This window comes from Oreochromis aureus, linkage group 19, assembly GCF_013358895.1.
Source record: "Oreochromis aureus strain Israel breed Guangdong linkage group 19, ZZ_aureus, whole genome shotgun sequence".
NCBI lineage: Eukaryota > Metazoa > Chordata > Actinopteri > Cichliformes > Cichlidae > Oreochromis > Oreochromis aureus.
Genome location: NC_052960.1, coordinates 389,729 through 408,677, shown reverse-complemented (window position 1 = coordinate 408,677; position 18,949 = coordinate 389,729). Strand labels below are relative to the sequence as shown.

General features: G+C 40.1%; 1 protein-coding gene across 1 annotated transcript; it reads left to right on the top strand.

Moving 5' to 3' along the window:
• The first annotated feature begins 7,397 nt into the window (after nt 1–7,397).
• On the top strand, nt 7,398–11,860 carry LOC120434771. Its single transcript, XM_039603128.1, has 3 exons — nt 7,398–7,519; nt 9,015–9,090; nt 9,214–11,860. The coding sequence occupies exons 2-3, from the start codon at nt 9,016–9,018 to the stop codon at nt 10,813–10,815; spliced, it is 1,677 nt and encodes a 558-aa protein (XP_039459062.1). The 5' UTR covers nt 7,398–7,519; nt 9,015; the 3' UTR covers nt 10,816–11,860.
• Nucleotides 11,861–18,949: the final 7,089 nt, after the last annotated feature.

The window sequence follows — 18,949 nt, the reverse complement described above, 5'->3', positions numbered from 1 at the left end:
GGAGTTAAAGGCTGCCTATGAACTAGCAGAGTCCGTTGCTGCCAAGCAAAATGATAACAATAAGCAGAGGTATGACAAAAGAATCAGATTCACACAGTTGTTACCTGGAGACAGAGTCTTGCTACGAAACCTCGGCTTACAAGGGAAGCATAAACTGGCCGATCGCTGGGCGTCAAAACCATATGTTGTGGAAAGCAAGATGCCGAACCTACCAGTGTTCCGGTTGAAACCTGAAGATGGTGATGGACCAATCAAGATCCTCCATCGAAATCACCTACTGCCTCTTGGGAAGAGGATATGTCTAGATCCTGAATCCCATACGGATCTTACACCTACAAGGAGAGTTCTTCGACGGAGAAAACAGAAAGAACGCACAGACAAGCCTGAAAAGGAAAAGACACTACCACAGAAAACGCCAGATAAAGACTCTGAAAGAGAAGGAGTTACACCCAGTGATCAGGTTGGAAAAGAGTACACTGACTCAGAGGATGAGGACTATGGACTTTGGTATGATTCAACCGTTGAACCTCTCAGAAACAACATGGATGATGGTACTCTGGAACCATTCAGTCTGGATTTGGATATTTCCTTAAGCGACTTGACTGAACAACCAAAAACAGTTGAGCTGGGAGTAACGCAGGAATGTGTGGAAGAACCTGAAATGGACAGTGTAAATGAATTTGAGTCTACTGAGGCAACCGAAACTGAACTACCAGAGACTTGCGAGAATCACGAAGAGACTGACAAAGACAAAACATTGACTGAAGACGTTCTCTTGCCAGAAGAAGACACTGAACTTAACTCTGAGACTAATCCTGACTTTGACGTTAAGACCAGACCTCAGAGGTTAAGGAGGGCTCCTTTAAGGTTAACTTATGATGAACCAGGTCATCCCAGTGTTGTAGCAGCCCCTACAGTGAAATATGTCTCTTGTATTTACAAGTGGATAGGTACACCCATCTTTGCTTAGTTGTGTGTTTACTCACCAGTTGTGCCATAATGGTTTATGTTTTCAAGGTGCAAAGTCATGAGGGCATGCTTTTATTTGGTGGGGGGAGAGTGTAATACTCTGATAAATATCAGTGGTATTTATTTTGTGTTTTTTCATGGGAATAAGTTAAAGATAAAATTACAGTTTATGGTGAAGCTAAAATTTGCATAAATATTTGATTTAAATAAATGTATTAAAATGCATAAATAGTTGTGTTTGAAATCAGTTACTTTAAAACATAATTTCATGGAATGTGAATGTCTTTAAAAAGAGAAGAGGTTTAAAAATTATTTTCTTACGCTACGTTACGTGAGTTCATGACCTTGAGTTTTTTTCACTTCCGGGGGAAGACTCAAAAAAACAAGAGAGGAGAAAAAGGAGTAATGTGCAAATGGCGTAGACAGAGCAAAGACTCCGGGACTGCGTATGTCGCCAATGTTGAGGTTGTTCAGCAACAACGAAACAACAGACTGTGGACTTTCCGGTGATTGATCGGAGCGTTTGAGCTGGATTTTCCATATCCATTCGTGCTTGGCGAACACGAGGCAAGTTGGTTACGTTAGCTAGCTGGAGCTAGGCTAACGCCCCGGTCCTTGCTGAAGGAGATACCGCCTGAACGGACAGCAGGAGTTTTGAGAGTCGTCTCGGGAGAGGGTCGTTGACGGAGGACGATTCGCTACTACCGAGGGAACCGGAGATTCGTTGCTGGCTGCTGCGGGCGGAGACGGTTGCTGCCGCGACGAGCGAGTGATTCATCGGATGCGGCGAGACTTCATGGATACACGGAGGTATCGTCATTAAAAGAGCTCCAACTAAAAAGCGCCAACAAAAATAGACTAAGAGTGCACTCAAAATAAAATCAGACAGTTTTGAGAAAAGAAAGACTAAAACCTATCCCCCAGGGTTCTATTTTATTTTCTATATTCGTTCTTCTTCATGAAAAAAAGGGTTTGAATGTGAATTTCCTGCAGATGTTTAATACATTTTTAAAAAAACTGAGATCTCGTGTTGGTTTTATTGCATGGTGTTTTAACATTTAAGTATTCAGATACATAAGCGTTTACAGGCCAAGTGTATTTCCCATAGCCTCCAATTGATTATTTAGACGTGAGAATCATACGATACCCTAGACTGATATTTACTTTTCGAGATGTATCTTTTATCACAGAATGTTTAACCAGGGTTAAGACTTCACCCGAAGGCATAAGGTGGGTTTTATTACACGAGCCGGTGGTAAAAGTGTTACATCTCTTTTCCTGCTCTCTCTCTCTCCCTCTCTCTTTCTCTCTCTCTCTTTCTCTCTCTCCCTCTCTCTTTCTCTCTCTCCCTCTCTCTTTCTCTCTCGCTCTTTCTCTCGCCGTCACTCCTAAAACTTTGTTTTGTTTTTTGCTCATAAGCAGAGAGTGCTTGCTAGCGCTAACATGGCGAAACTATTGAGGAAAAAACGCTGCGTATATATTGTTGATCATGACTCTGGTTTTACGTGGCCTATCGACACAATTTTAAAACTGGCACCTTGTTGCTTTGTCTTTAAGTGGTCATGTGATTGGCTTACCACGATTACTTTATTCTTCCTCAGTCAAACAGCAGCACTCATGCGATTGTTTTGCCTCCTTAGCTCCAGGTGTTGTGCTAGACAGTGATCGTGATTACCGTCCGCGGGAGCGCGCAGCTGCTTAAAGCTGTAGCGTCCAGATTACTTACAGCTACTTCCGTGCAGCTGATATAAGATGCGGTAAGCTGAACACAGCTTCAACCGTCTGTTTGTTGAAAAATAGTAACGGACCGCGTTTCCTTGTTAGTAACTGTAACGCCGTTGTAACGATAGGAATAGTAATTAGTTAGATTACTCGTTACTGAAAAAAGTAACGCCGTTATTCCCATCACTGGTAAACAGAGAAGCCTTTTGTCTACATTTACATCATGAACACTTCTCTAAGCTGGTTGAGGTTGTGAGCCAAGAAGATCAAAACACCTTGATCCAATTTCCTTTACAAAGCTTTTTCTGCGGTGATAACAGGACAGGATAAGAGTTGTAAATGCAGATAATTCACCAGTTGACTCTAACCCCCACAGGATGCCTATAGTGAGAAGATTTGGGGGGTTGATAGGAGTCATAAAGAAGGGTGTTGATCAGGCTACAGCTTTGAAGTTAGCTGAGAGCCACATGGACAAACAATAAAGTCAACTGATGTGTTTGAATGCCTATGTCTGTATACAGTTGGATTGTAGTGACATATGATTTTTGAGAATGTTGATTCTTCTTGTTTGACTGTTTACATTCAGTTGTTTACTTGCAGAAATACATAATGAATCACATGACAGGAGTAGATGCACCACAAGGCTGGATAGCTTGGTTAATGTCTGGTCCTTGGTGGCATCTTCTTTTGAAAATATTAACTCCTGTTTTTGGACTGTTGACATTGATTCGCTTATGTATAGGATGCATTTTACAGTGTATAAGATCAATGCGAACTAAGATGATTCCTAATACATTTGTTAATTATGTACTCTTACAACAATATGAATTGACTGAAATGAATGACATGACAGAAGCCTGTGTATAAATGACACCTGTGCTGAAAATGTCAAGCAAGAGGTGCATGGCTAAGAATATACTACATAGGAATAATTTGGAGCATAAAAATCACAACACAGGAGGGAATGTTAGAGTGAATTGTTAAATGTTTGTCATTTTATGCTTACCATCCATCTCTACATTGTTTAACTGTGGGATGAAAAGAATTTCACTGTCCCCTCCCCAGATTCTCGAGGTTCTGGGTGGGGGGCTGTAGTCTTTATTACAGACACATCCTTGTGAAGGTCTTTTTGATGTAAGCTTCCTGCCCAGCAGGAGGTCTCACACACACACACACACACACACTTACATACATACAGAAGTTCACACATATACATACAATGCCTTGTCTGAGAACCATGTGGGCGTTGCTTTGCTGTGATGTGTTTTGTGTGAACTGTTTCTCAATAAAAGGCAGCGGGAGGAGGCGGAGTTGGGGTCATTTTGTAGTAGACACCAACGAGACCTCCCTTGCAAGGAAAATCGATCGATCGCTGACTGTCTTGTTTTCTTTCATGATGAATAAGTCTCTAAAACCAGCGGGCTTGTGGAAACACAGACCCAACACAAAACCATTTGATTTTGGCAGGTCGGACCCAATTGTTCTGTGAATAGAGAGTCTCAGCACATTGTAGTGAACATAATTAATGCGATCAACATTCTTATTGGGCGTTATCCATATGAATATGCTTTCAAATCCTGAAGCTACTTGGTCCACTAATTTATACTCGTTTGGAACTCCCCTGGGCACTCCTATTGAGTCGATCCAGGTGGGTGAATTCAGTCTAGGATCATAAGCGTGTCCCCCGGGTCTCTTTTTGCCAAAATGTGTCTCTTACGTTTTGCTACTAAAGTGCGTGTATTGCGTTGTGGAATGGCTTTTACCTTGTTTCCGATTAGCATGAGTGGAGCTCCCAGTCGCACCATAGCACACGTCCCTTCACTTCTCAGAGGAACCCGAACCAAAAGAGTGCTATGTCCACAGTAATAATACAACCTTACATTGTTTATGGTTCTTCCCGTGAGTGTGACAGAACACCAGCTTGGGTCAATTTCTCCCAATTTGTACTTTACATCATCCGTTGAAAACTTAAAACATGTATAGTTGTCTTTTCTTGGCATAAATGGTCCAATTGTTGTCTGCTTTGGGATTGGGGGAAATAGACTAGACAAGAGAGTGCAGTTGCCAGTACTCACTGCACCTTTAGTCAGCTGCAACATACAGTCATAGCCCCACTTGTCCTCTACACTGCAAAAACTCAAAATCTTACCAAGTATATTTGTCTTATTTCAAGTCAAAATATCTAATCACACTTAAAATAAGCCATAATAAGCTAAAGAGTAACGTTTCAGTGAGATATAGGAACTTGTTTTTAGACAGTACGTCTTGGATATCTTGTTAAGTAAAAAACTCTTGAAAACATATTGTTTTGAGTCATATCTCACACAAAACAAGCTTTTTTTGGAATTTCATAAACGTTTTAAGCTGCTGTGTTATTTGTAAAAGCTGTATCATCTTGTTTCAAGAAATAGACCTAACTTGAATCAAGACATCAAATCTACTTTATTGAGAACTGCAGGTTAATAACATGCCCAACATTGCATTATTATGAGTCTTAGTATCTTAAGCACAGTGTATTTATTTTTCTTACATACCAGTCAAACCATATCAATGTGACATTGAAAAAGAGGCAAAACACTGAAATTGTTTCCCTCTCAGTTGTGTTGCACTGAACAGATTGCGCCAAAAGTAAAATAAAAAGTAAATAGAACAATAATTTTTGCCAGTGTTTAAAAACATATTTCAGCCCACATATTCACAAAAGACTCAAAAATGATGTTTGATGATGTCAGTGAGATCATACTTCACTGGAATGTACTTGCTGTTACTAAAGTTTACATAGTGGTATGCTGTATAATCAACAAGATTTCCAGCATCCACAAAAATATTTGCCTGAGCTAGACAGGGAACTTCTACCTCATAAGCTAAATATTGATCATTCCACCCAACTGTAGAGAGAGGCTGGCATTCAAAACAATACACAGATGCATTTACAATATAGATGTTTTTAACAAGTGCAAACTCTGGAGCATCATTTATGACATCAGAAATAACCAAAGATTTTTCACATGAATGTTTATTTCCATGTAGCATAATCCACTGTACAGAAACTACATGGTCAACTTGCTCAATGAAGTCTTCAATCTTTCCTTCTACATAGTGACCATTTTTCACCTCAGAGGCTGGACCAATGTCGACTTCACTTGAAAAAATGGGATGTTTCTCATGCACGTTCTGACTACATTCATAAAGTTGGTTGTGCTTCACAAGAGATTTACAAATATTCTTAAAACTACTTTTCAGAGCCCACTGCTTGAAGAAACAATGTTTTGACTCAAAGCGCATACACATATGCCTCACTGTGGGACCAAGAGCCTTAATCTGAGAAGGAAGATGCAGTAAATAATGATGTTTAGGTATAATATTTTCATCTGGAAACAGTTGTTTGAAATGTTTTAAATGCACCTCTATTAAAAGCTTCAGTCTGGAGAGAGTTGAGACAGCAATAATAGGTGAAAACAGAATTTTTATGATCTCTAACATGTTACGTAGCATTTGTGTGCAATGATTTTCTCCAATTTTGTCCATAAGAAATGGAAGGATCTTAGACAAAATCAGCATCTGCCCAGCTGACTGTTTCAATTTATTTTCATTTGATGACAGCGTACTGACAGATATGGGGCAAGGCTTATCCCTCACATCAACAGGAGAATAAGGGAAACACAGAATTGCACTATTGAACGAATCTAAGTTCATTTGCCCTGAAATCACAAGATTCTTTAAAACACATTTGATTTCATATGGGGCAACGCCTTCAACGCAGGCCGTGGTGCGTAAAAGGTTGGAGACGACTTGTTTAAATGACTAACATTATTGATTTTTTTTTTCCTACTGAACCTGATAGCTGACAGTTATTTACTGTCGGACAAGTTACTGACAATTGGAAATATGTTATATTTAGTAGTCAAAGGAGTTTGCAAAGAAAAGCGTCTGGACTTCTTTAAGTTGCTTGAAGACGTTTCACCTCTCATCCGAGAAGCTTCTTCAGTTCTAAGGTCAAATGGCCGAGAGTCCCAGATTTAAACCCAGTGGGAGTATCCCCCCCAAAGAGGGACAAAGGACCTCCTGATGATCCTCTAATCACATGAGCCAAGGTGTGAAAGCGGGTGTGGGTCCCAATCAGCCAGGGTTTCAGGTGAGCTCATTGTCAAACCTGGCCCCACCTTGTCATGTGAATTCCTGAGGTCAGATGGCCCAGGATGTGAGTGGGCGTTAAGGCGTCTGGGGAGGGAACTCAAAACTGGATTATAGATGGCAGACAGTTGGTGTCGTAAACCACCACCTCTGTTCAAAGACGGTCGCTCACAGTGGACATAGATGGCCTCTTTCACTCCTCTTTCAAACCATCGGTCCTCTCTGTCCAAAATGTGAACATTGGCATCCTCGAAAGTATTTAGTAGTATTTAGTAGTTTCACCTTTAAAAAAAAAACTAACCAATACTGACAATAAAAGTAATATTGACTTTAATGCTCTTATTAATGTGAAGATGAGTATTTTTTTGTGTGTTTAAATTTTTTTGACAGTAACTATGAACAAATCATGTTATTTTGGTTTACTTTGCCTAATAGTCATTGTCTAAGTTGACCTTATATGTAAACATTATATGTAAACATGATAGCGACCAGTCAGTTAGCTGACTGGCTTTTACCAGCTGATTTCAACATGTATTTCAACAATATATCAACTTTTTTTTTTTTAAACTAATAGGACTTTCTGCAAAGTTTGGATGCATTCACCGGAGCGAACGGATGACTGAAAAAAACAAAAACCACTGTCTGACAAGACTGCAGCTTTGCGTTTCTGCCACAGCTCTCATTTACGTTTCAGGTGAGTTAGTTAATTTAGCGAAGCAACTAGTTCGACACTCATCACTGTTAAAATAAAAGTACAACATGAGTCTGTCAAAAACAACACATTTAATGGACGTACTTGGATCAGCCAAAGTAAATGCTAACATTATGTTACAGCTTCTGCAGCTCGTTTCTCCGGCTTTTGTTAAAATAACTTACCGTTAGTGCGGGGATGCTTGAGCCCTCGTCAGTTACTGAAGAACTGGCGGCCCCATTGATTGGGGCCGTCCTTTCACCTGCTCCAGGTAAACCATGACGGGTTGATCCTTCCTCCTCATCCGCTTCCACTCCGAGAAGGTGATGCGCGTGTGTCCGCTTTACGTGATAGTAGAAGGAGTTATACACTCTGTACTCACTCGGACAGCCATCAATTCCACACACCACGCGAAAGTCAGGGCTGTGGCTGTGCATGGTATTAATGTGACTCAAAAGTTGTCTCAGAGTTATGGAAGCCCGTTTCCGCCACTAAAAAAAAGCAAAAAACGATACTTAACTCGAAATTTCGAGTTATCTTTCTCGAAATTTCGACTTAGTTTCTCAAAATTTCGACTTAGCAACTCGAAATTTCGACTTAGCAACTCAAAATTATGAGAAAAATAACTCGAAATTTCGAGAAAATAACTCAAAATTTCGAGTTAGCTCTGCCAATCAGTAATCTACGTGGCTGACGTCATTTCCTTGTTACCCGGAAGGATATGGCACAAAGGCGCGCGCACTCAAAACTGGATTGTCTCGTGAGCTACAGTGAGCTACAAATGGCGCCAGGTTCTTCAGCTTTGAATGCCTTCCTACAAATGATAACAGGATAAAAGGTATACAAAAACGCTGTGACAGCGATTGTTACATACAAAGTTGAATAGAATGCAACGTGAGGGTTAACCAAAGGTACCTATAAGGTTTCTGGTGGTGGTCAGAGGGCCCGGTGGCGCCAGTGTCCGGCAGCCTCGCCTCTGTCAGTGCGCCCCAGGGTGGCTGTGGCTACAATGTAGCTTGCCATCACCAGTGTGTAAATGTGTGTGTGAATGGGTGGATGACTGGATATGTAAAGCGCTTTGGGATCCTTAGGGACTAGAAAAGCGCTATATAAATACAGGCCATTTAACATTTATTTACCATTTCTGTTACACGCTAATGACACCTGTTACGTTTGATGATACAGACGTTTTGCTGAAAGCATGCGTAATAAGTGTACAGCACTGTATAAAACAAAATCACAAATCACCCAAAACGGGGAATGTGACTGAAAACTATATAAATAAGGAACAAAACCAATAAAAATGTAACCAGACAACTGAGAAAATGTGTGATTGACTGTATTGTGATGCAGATTGTAGTTACAGTGCAAATGGACACTTAAAAATGCAATTCCCACTTCTCCACCATAGTCAGAGCTCATTATGTAGGCACAGATACATTGATGATAATATGGTGGCTTTGTAATAGGTAATTTTAATTTACATCCTTCCTTACAGCATGGGAGACTTGACTGAATTCCTGAAACAAAGAGAAGTCTCTGAGGAAATTATACAGACCTTGGAGAATGAGAAGGTACTTACTTCCAACAAGATACTGGTTGAAATGCAACTTTTCCTCATTGTTCTTAAGTTAAAAATAGGACTGTATTTTCAAGGCTGGTTGTTTTAATAAATTAAATTATTTTTCCATCTTTAGATTGATGCCAGTGTCATAAGTCTAATGACAGATGAGGAGCTGAAGACTTATTTGCCATCATATGGTGATCGTCTAGCAGTATTTGGATTTTGCAGACGGAGGGGCAGCAGCCGCAAGTCAGCGCTTTTTGAACGGCTGAAATCCAAAGCGTCCAAAAGAAAATTATCTGAAGAGGATGGCAGTAGCACACGGCAAGAAGAACATTCCCAAACAACCCATAAAAGAAATGCTCTGAAGAGAAATAGAAAAATAGAAATAGGATGGATGCATTATGATGAAGACACTGAGGTTTTCAAGCAGGTTAGAGCTAGACGAGGAGGAGGAACAAGAAAAATAGACATTTGCAAGGATGCCAAGAAAAGGGACATATTACAGGTTGCAACAGGCCTGTTCTTTCCAGATGGAGGAAACATTCAGGGGCCCTTAACAGATTTTGACTGTGATCTGAAGGATTATCAAGAGATGATAGTCGATGATGCATTGACAGTAGGAGAACTTTATCATGTCACAAAACTAAATATCCGCAGGTTCTACCTCACCACAAAGAAAAAACAAAATGACAGCCTTCAGAGTTCCAGCCCGAGTTTGCATCCATCTTCAGAAATTGAAGAGAGTCCTCAAAACCAAACCTCTTCTTTTACTGTCACTACAGTCCAAACATCTGCTCCATTTGAAACGGTCAGCCATGATGTGACATACATTGAAGACACTCCAAACGATAACCTTCCACAATCTTCCACGCAGTCTCTAAGTGCTAACACTTCTCACAGCAGTGACATTATTTTTGTTGGCCCCTTTTCTGACAGTGAGCCAATAAATTTGGATGACACCCTGATTTTTTCTCCACACCCTGGTCCATCCAGTGAGAGAGTGAGGAGAGTAGTGGTGGTCCACAGAGGGCAGGTAATGTCAGAGCTCATTTCACATTTTAGTGATAAGGACCTTGAAGATGTCGACATCAAAATCCAGATCGTACTGCCTGATGGAACACCTGAAATGGCCCATGACGATGGGGGAGTTGTGAGAGATTGTCTTTCAGAATTCTGGAAAGAATTCTATGACCAGTGCACCACTGGAAATGTTTACAAAGTGCCCTTCTTAAGGCATGATTTTGGGCAACAGGAGTGGGAGAGTGTGGGCAGAATCATTGCATTTGGATGGGTTAGAGAGAAATATCTGCCTGTGAAAATTGCACCTGCCATTCTAGAACAAGCTGCCTTTGGATATGTAAAGAGTGATATTGTGGAGGATTTCCTTAAGTTCATGCCTGAATCTGAGCGTACAGTGTTAGAGGCGTGGCGATCAGACTTTAGCATCGTGGACCAAGAAGAACTTATAGACATACTTGATAACCACAGCTGCAGAAAGATACCAACAGCCTACAATGCCACTGAAGTCCTATTGGAGCTTGCACACAAAACACTTGTCCAAGAGCCTGCGTATGTTATTGAACAGTGGGCAAGAACACTCAGCACTGCATGGGAAAGCATTTGTGATCTATCGTCACTTTTTGAAACCCTCCAACCAAATGTGAGAAAAGTTCTCAAGTGTCTCACTTCTAAGAAAAAGTCTTTGGTGAAATACCACTGTAATGTAATTTGAGATACTTCTTTGTGTTTGTGTTTTCGTATTAGGACTGAGGGAATATTTTTCTAAACACTTGTGAAATGCATTTCTGCAGAGGTCTCAAAGTGGCAGTCTGGAGACCATTTATAAGAATTCCCATTTCCTCAGTCAGCATGTGTGCATGTGAACATTCAAAGCAGTTTTCCCACCTTTTATTCAATTTTTCTATTATTTGAATCCAAAACCAACTTAAAAAATGCATTAGGTTAATTTTAATTTGTCAAATTTTATTAATGTAATGTCACAAGATGACATGTATTCTAGTGGCTCACCAGAAAATTTGAGATTGAGACCCTTGCAATATGTACATAAATCTCCTACATGTTTTATCATTGTGCACACATTTTACAGTTTACAAGTCAGGTTTTATTATATCATTGTATTTTAATACAGTTATGTTCGTACAGTTCTGTTTAGCCATCTGGGTTATGTTGACTTTTGCTAAATTGAATGGCCATAAGGCACACCTATATGCTTTTATTTAGGATTTCTGTGAAATCAGCAATTGCTGAGCTGAAGGTTGACTTTTGGTTGGCTTTTCCTGATTTTTGTAATGGGAAAAAAAACCCTTGTTTATCATAGCCCCCTTTTTTTAAACTGCATAGCAGATGGGGTAGTTATTTAAAAGATATTTTCCTATATTTCTGTTTTCATCTTCGAGCCTAATGTATTTGTCAAGTCAAGTCAAGTCAAGTCAAGTTTATTTATAAAGCACATTTAAAAACAACCAAGGCTGACCAAAGTGCTGTACAATAAAATACAAATATAAAATACTAGAAAACACAGGTACATAAAATAACTCACTGACAAAACAATAAATTAAAAACAATAGGTTAAACCTTGCTAAAAGCCAATGAAAATAGGTGAGTTTTAAGAGCAGTTTTAAAAGTTCCTAGGCTTGTGGAGAATCTGATGTGAGGGGGTAGACTGTTCCACAGTCTGGGTGCAGCCACAGCAAAAGCCCTCTCTCCCCTAGTCTTTAATCTGTACCTGGGAACATCTAAAAGCATCAAGTCTGCTGACCTCAAGGATCTGAGGGGCGATCGTGGCTCAAGAGTTGGGAGTTCGCCTTGTAATCGGAAGGTTGCCGGTTCGAGCCCCAGCTTGGACAGTCTCGGTCGTTGTGTCCTTGGGCAAGACACTTCACCCATTGCCTACTGGTGGTGGTCAGAGGGCCCGGTGGCGCCAGTGTTCGGCAGCCTCGCCTCTGTCAGTGCACCCCAGGGTGGCTGTGGCTACTATGTAGCTTGCCATCACCAGTGTGTGAATGGGTGGATGTCTGGATATGTAAAGCGCTTTGGGGTCCTTAGGGACTAGTAAAGCGCTATATAAATACAGGCCATTTACCATTTATATTTATTTATCTCCTGGGGCAGTAAATGCTAAGAAGCTCTGCCAGGTAAGGAGGTGCAGTGCCGTTATAAAATCAATCCTAAAAGCAACTGGGAGCCAGTGGAAAGAGCAGAGGACCGGAGTGATGTGGTCTCTCTTTTTGGAACCGGTCAGCATGCGAGCAGCAGCGTTCTGCACCAGTTGAAGGCGATGCAAACAGGAACGATCTAAACCAGCATAAAGGGAGTTACAGTAGTCCAGCCGTGAAGTAATAAAAGCGTGGACCACCTTTTCTAGATTGTTCCTGCACAAGTAGGACTTGACTTTAGCTAAAATCCGTAGGTGATAAAAAGATCCCTTGACTACGGAGCTGATTTGTTTATCAAACACCAAGGGTCTTAATGGAGGAAGTACATTCAGAAGTTAGGGGTCCCATAAAATCAAAAGAAGGGTTAGGGTCTTTAGGAAGCCCAAACACAATGACTTCAGTTTTACTTTCATTTAGATGTAGAAAGTTAAGAGCCATCCAAGTCTTAACATCAGACAGACAGGAGAATAACGGCTGCAAAGAGTCCTTACAGTCTAACCTCAGAGGGAGGTAGATCTGAATGTCATCAGCAAAAAAGTGGAAGGACACATTATGATTGCGCAGCACATCGCCCAGAGGGAGCAAATACAAAATAAACAACAGGGGGCCTAGAATGGACCCCTGAGGTACACCACAAGTTAAAGGAGCTCTGGGAGATGACAGTTCACCAAGGTGAACAGAAAAACTCCTGTTATCCAGGTGGTTCATAGTGGTTTTAGACCACACTGTTCTTATTCTTTAAGTAATTGTAGGATATTGTTATTAGATCTTTAAATACAGTACAGTTATTTTGCTTTAAGATAAGATGATGGCAAAAGATCTGTGTTTTATAATAAAGTGTTCAATGAGTCAAATTACATCTTTCATTTTGGTAAATTCTGGGTTTTTATTATTCTGAGGCGCAATCTGAAAAAAAAACATAGGTCCATAAATGTCACTCAGTTAGGTTATCCATATGCTAAAAAATATATAATTATACTGCCCATAATCAGGAAAACAGTCAGTATATATAAAAAAGTCTCAGCAGTAAAGAAAATGACAATGAAAAAAAAATTACTGCTATATAACCAGATATTTCAAAAATATCAATAATTACTCAAATAAAAAGAAAGATAAAAAAGCATATTTACAAAAAGTTTAAATCATAATTCCAAGGTGACATTCGTTGCATATCATTTATGATGTCCTCCAAATAGCAGGTACATATGTTTTAATAATAGGGTTTTTAACGCAAAAAAATGGTTTGTTAATTGAAATAAACCATCCAAAAAAAACAAAAAACCCTCCAAAAATCAAATGCAATTTTTATAGCCTTTTTCACTTGGCCCTGTTTGTGAAATACATTTTCAGGCCCTCAAAACCCATGTATGTGTGCCCCCAAAACGACAACCATCCATAAATTAATAACTCATAAAAGGTTAGAGTTCAAATATCAAAATACAGCATTAACAAAGTGTCTTTTGGGGTAATATTTGTTGCAGACAGCAAATGTAGCAAAATTAAAACCAAACAAAAGGGGGGGGGCTAAATATCCCTAGATGTCCCTGAAGGACAAGGGTCAAAGAATGTGTTTTTGCCACCTCAATCAAATGCATAATGATGTCTAACCTTTAAGGCAAAAGCTCCAACTCAGTAAGCATCAACTGCCTTAGCTTTACATACAGATCCACTGTATTCCTGTTTCTCTTTATTGTGTGGATGCCCTCAAAGTTTGTTTTTCACACATATCACCATTCTTTCAGCCCAATTTTGTAACATCATTCACACAATAGTTTCCTCAGCATTTTGTATCCTTCCCTGAACTTCGTTGTCCCACACACACTTTTCTCTCAGACTTCCTCTGTTCACGCACTCTAAGTCATTCTACTTATTTATTATTTGGTACCAATCACACAGAATCACTCAAATCAAATACTGACAGCATTCACACAGTTAAAATCACTCAAAATATGCTTTCATACAAGTATTTTTGACATGCTGTTCATAATCAGAAAGAGCAAGTCAAAGAAAAACAATTGAAACCTCTAATCACTCTCACAGCACACACAAAAATGGAAACTAGTTCTTTATGCTTTTGGACTGGATTGAGTCGCTACAATCCTTTTAGACAGGGACTTTCAATCTGATCAGGTCCCCACAGGTAGCCTTTCCTCCACCCATTGTAATCTGGAAAAGTCACCTTATATTTGTTTGTCCGGAAATTTTTTACAGCGCTGTTATTCACTCTTGCAGGCCTGCTTAGAACAAAAATGAGAAAAAGAGAGCTGATTATTAGCTCATCAAAACACAAAACAAAATCACCTGACAGGATTTCTAAGTGCACTGTTACCATTTTAAAGTGCCCAATTCTAGACATGTCCATGTTTAATAAAACTTCCTCTATTAAAATAAAAACAAAAAACAATAGAGGTAGTAGACAACATCCAGTAACTGCGTCTGTCCTTTTACAAGAGAAGAAAAATAAACCCATATCGGACAATTCTCCCCATCTTAGACAAAATCTGACCATAAATGTCCTTTTCTAAGTCATGTTCTTCTCTTCACACAACTCTTGGCCTCCAAGGCATAAACTTTGGACTTATAACCGTCATATAAGTCCTCACAGTGCACCAAGCATGGAGAAAACTCAATCTCAGTGCTTCAAAATTCTCACACAAGATTCAAAAACTGTTTCTGTCATTTATCTGCCCAAGGACTTCATCAAATGGACCTCGCTTGGTCCAGTAATCTTCAGCACATGTATATCACTGCCGCCAGTGCTGATTTAAAAACAGTTTCTTGTCTCAATGCACCCAGTATTAACTTATCACATGGACTGCAGCCGATCCATCAATATCAACACAATTGTGTATCCCCATGTACACAACTTATTCTTCACTTGTATCACAGCACATCTAGTAATATTTTCACAATTACTTCAACATGGTAAACATTGATTTTCCTTTAAAATCAATTTACCATTAGAACTCAAGATCACAGCTGACTCGATTCTCTGAAATCCTGAGTCAGTTAAACACCTTGCTCAACTCAAGGTGTCCTTTTCTCGGACTTCCTCGTCCGAACTCACTCTTTTTACCCCGGCATCTCACCATTTGCTGCTTTCCTTTGTAGCCTGCTGCTTACTTGACAGCCTCATCTGCTTTCTGGTTCCCTTGTGCCACCAATGTGGTTGCTTGAGAGTATCCTTTGCATTTTATGACACTGACCTCGTTTGGGTCATCCAGGACCTTTTCCAGTCCTCCCATTTCTTTCTTCTTTGAAATGTGAGCATTTGTTGCCGCTCTGAAGCCTGCTCTCTTCCATTGACCGGGCTCCACGTGTGCTGCCCCAAATGCATAAGCTGAATCTGTGTATGTCTTCGCTCTCTTTTCTTTAGCCAGTCTCAGGGCCCTGCTCAGTGCAATTTCTTCTGCTCTCTGAGCTGACTGTTGCCCCTTCAAGTCTCCAGGTCTCTCCGACTTTTCTTCAGCTTCAGCTTTCTTGGTGCAGTCATGTGGTTCTCCTGACTGCATCGGCTAGTTGATTCTCCACTGTGTCATATGGTACATCATTCAGGAGCTCCAGTTCCTCTTTGTTTATGGACAGAGTCTGTATCTGTCCCTCTAGTTTCTTATTTTCCTGTTGCAAATCTTGCAAAGACTTTAGGATGCTCTTTACATCCTCTTTCATCCAACCGGATATTCCTTGGCACATGATCATCCATTTGCAACACTCACTGTGGTTCTCTTTCAATGTTTTCATCTCTGCACTGGTCTTCCTGTTCACTTACTGGCCCAGTGTGTCTTCATTCAGCTGCTTCAGTTTCTGAAGCAGCTGAAGTATGCACCAAGCCAACCACAATTATCAGCTCAACAATGTTAATCTTGTATTCACCTCATGAATGCACCAAACCAGCCACTTTTGGTGTAAACACGCACAAAGCTTGAAAATCACCCCCTCTGTTCTCTCAGTCCTTTAATTCAGCTGCACACAGCTGTTCACTGAGAAATAGGAAGTCAGCTCAGGCAGTCAAAAGACTGAGCAAATATAAACTCTCTGCTGGTTTTAAAATCAATAAAAACAAAACGTCAAGATCCACTATCTTCAATTCAACATCCAGTATCTCAACACTGTATGTTGTCACAGAGATCACCCACTGTAATTCAATTTTCATAGACCCAAAAGTAAGCATATTATTTCCCTAATCACAAGTGAAACCGTGTTTCACCCAGTAATACGTAATCAAACTTTAAAGTGAAACCAAAACTCTTCTTTTTCGAAACTGAAAAGAGGAAGTAACCAGCACCCAATTCTAACTGCGTAGGCTGTTACTCAACAGCTCACACACACACAGAGACAGACCCAGGGCAATTCTTCCTGGATCATTTATCAACATTCAAACCAACGCACTTCAGACCACGCCGGATCTGTTAATATCAACAACGCTGTACACCCAGCTGATTCTACACTTCAGACCACGCCGGATCTGTTACTCCAGCACAATAAACACTGATTTTTTCCTTCAAAATCAGTTTACCAAGAGCCACAAAACCGTTTCTGACTCTATTTTCTGAAATTCTAAATCCCGTCTCATTCACTGCTGAAGTTCTAGTTCAATGAACACATGTGTCGCAGTTTAAAATTAAAAGAGGAAGTTGTTCACACCCAACAGCTGCAATGAATGTGTGTGTGTGTGTCTATTCGAACACAAGCTTTCTCAAATCACACAAAATATAGCATCAAAAAGTCCTTTTCTGACTCCTATTGTCAGGCAATTCATCACCTGAAAATCATGGGATCCGACACTATTTCAAAACCTGGGTATCTGCCAGGCAGTGATACACGCAACATTCAGTGTCAAATCAGTCAACCTTGACGCCTGCACTGACTCAGAGTAGACTCAGAAATATTCACTCAATACTTCTCACAACCAGCAATGTTTCTTTACAGGACCACAGCAGATCCACTCACATTTATCAACATTAACTCAGTAATGTCAACATTTATTCTTCTCAACATTACTTTCTCAGAAAACCTATCAAACACTTGGCTTCCTGAAATTCTGCCTCACATGAGAAAACCTTGCACAACCCAAGGTTTGTTTGTCGGACCTCTATGTCCAAGATTACTTTCTCTATGAAACAATAACTTTATACCAACATGATCCTCTGATCATAACCAATTTTAATACCGAGGTCCCAAGTCGTCGGCAGATGGTCAGTCTGGAGTGACCGCAACCTTAGCGGGCTCTAAAGGACGTCTCCGATAGAGGGGGGGTCTCCACCCCTGAACTTTAAAGTTATTTCACCTTCAATATCTTAACTTATTTCACCTTCAATATTCTAAAGACACCTTATTGTCTTTCTCACTTTTATCAACAAACATCAAGCTTGACCTTTTCAACATCTATGAAGCTTCAATTTCTCAACAATTACTCAAACAGACATCCATCAGTAATTTAGCTGAGTAAATTTAGAATATAATATTTCAATCAGCACATTTTGATTTAACAGGCTGTGCCTACCTTTTTGTCAGGGCCCTGAACACTCAGCCGAACCACTGGGTCCCGTCTGCCTGTTTGACCACCTCTGGCCTCTGTTTTCTCCACCAGAACCTCAGAACCGGGTCAATGGACTCAGATATCCGGGTCACGGCACCAAAACTGTCCCGATTCGAAATACTGAGATCCAAAACAAAATACCAAAGGCCCAGAAGGATGCAATCAAACGGAAGAGTTTATTGAATACACATGCGGGAGGTACGAACTGCCAAACATCAGTTGTAGAACTCCGCCCAAAAATACACTTCAGATTGCTTTTATAACATCAGGGTTGGTTAACGCCTTCTCGCGTTTTACAAGAACGTAATTTGCATATTTTACAGACAATGAGCAATTTTAAGAGATAAATGCAAACACTGACGTTCCCCTTTCTGGCATCTTCTCCAAATATGGCGATGATCTCAGGCCCTGAAGATCTCCAGGGACTTGTCCTCCTCTTTGGCCCATCCTCTGTCACCTGTTACTAGGCAAACTCAAATGCAACAAGAAGCTGAATACATTCAGGCCTTCACTCAAGCCTGCTTCTTGATTATATGTATTATATGTGTTTTGTAGGCGTGTATGCATTGAACCTTCCATAGCTCCAAGTCACTTACTCCATGTTTCGCCGGGACATTCACGCCCAACGGAGCTTTCAACCTTTTAATTAATTGACTGAGCCACAACTCTTTAATAAGCACAGAATGCAATGTGTATAACATGATTACAGTTGCGCCTGCAATGAGAGATTATTATGTGATTATGATAACACCTGTAATACAGACTTTAATGTAATGTCAGCAGCTTCAATAACTGCTTCAATGAAGTGATTATTATATGGTTTAATGCAATGATCATGACTTAATGCAAAGTTAATTAATGCAATCATAATGCTGATAATAAGTATAAGTAGCAGTAAAATATTTCCCTTATTCCACATACGTGAAACATTTTAAATGATAACAAGTCACCTGCCACCAGCAACATTCCTGTAACAAGGTAGAAGCTGCAATCAGTTTTTGGCAGTGACTTTTATATATCCTTTATTTATCCAGTTAAAAAAAAATCTTATTGACATTAGAAATTTATTTTTTAAGAGTAATCTGGCCAAGAGGACAGCAGACAGCGGAACAAATATAACATTACAACCAGAGTTATAAAGAGTTATACTT

Excerpts from the sequence above, each read along its gene's own strand:
- LOC120434771 (XM_039603128.1), top strand. The coding sequence starts at position 9,016 with ATGGGAGACTTGACTGAATTCCTGAAACAAAGAGAAGTCTCTGAGGAA. Across the intron at positions 9,091-9,213 it reads AGACCTTGGAGAATGAGAAG|ATTGATGCCAGTGTCATAAG; the intron begins GTACTTACTTCC and ends TTCCATCTTTAG.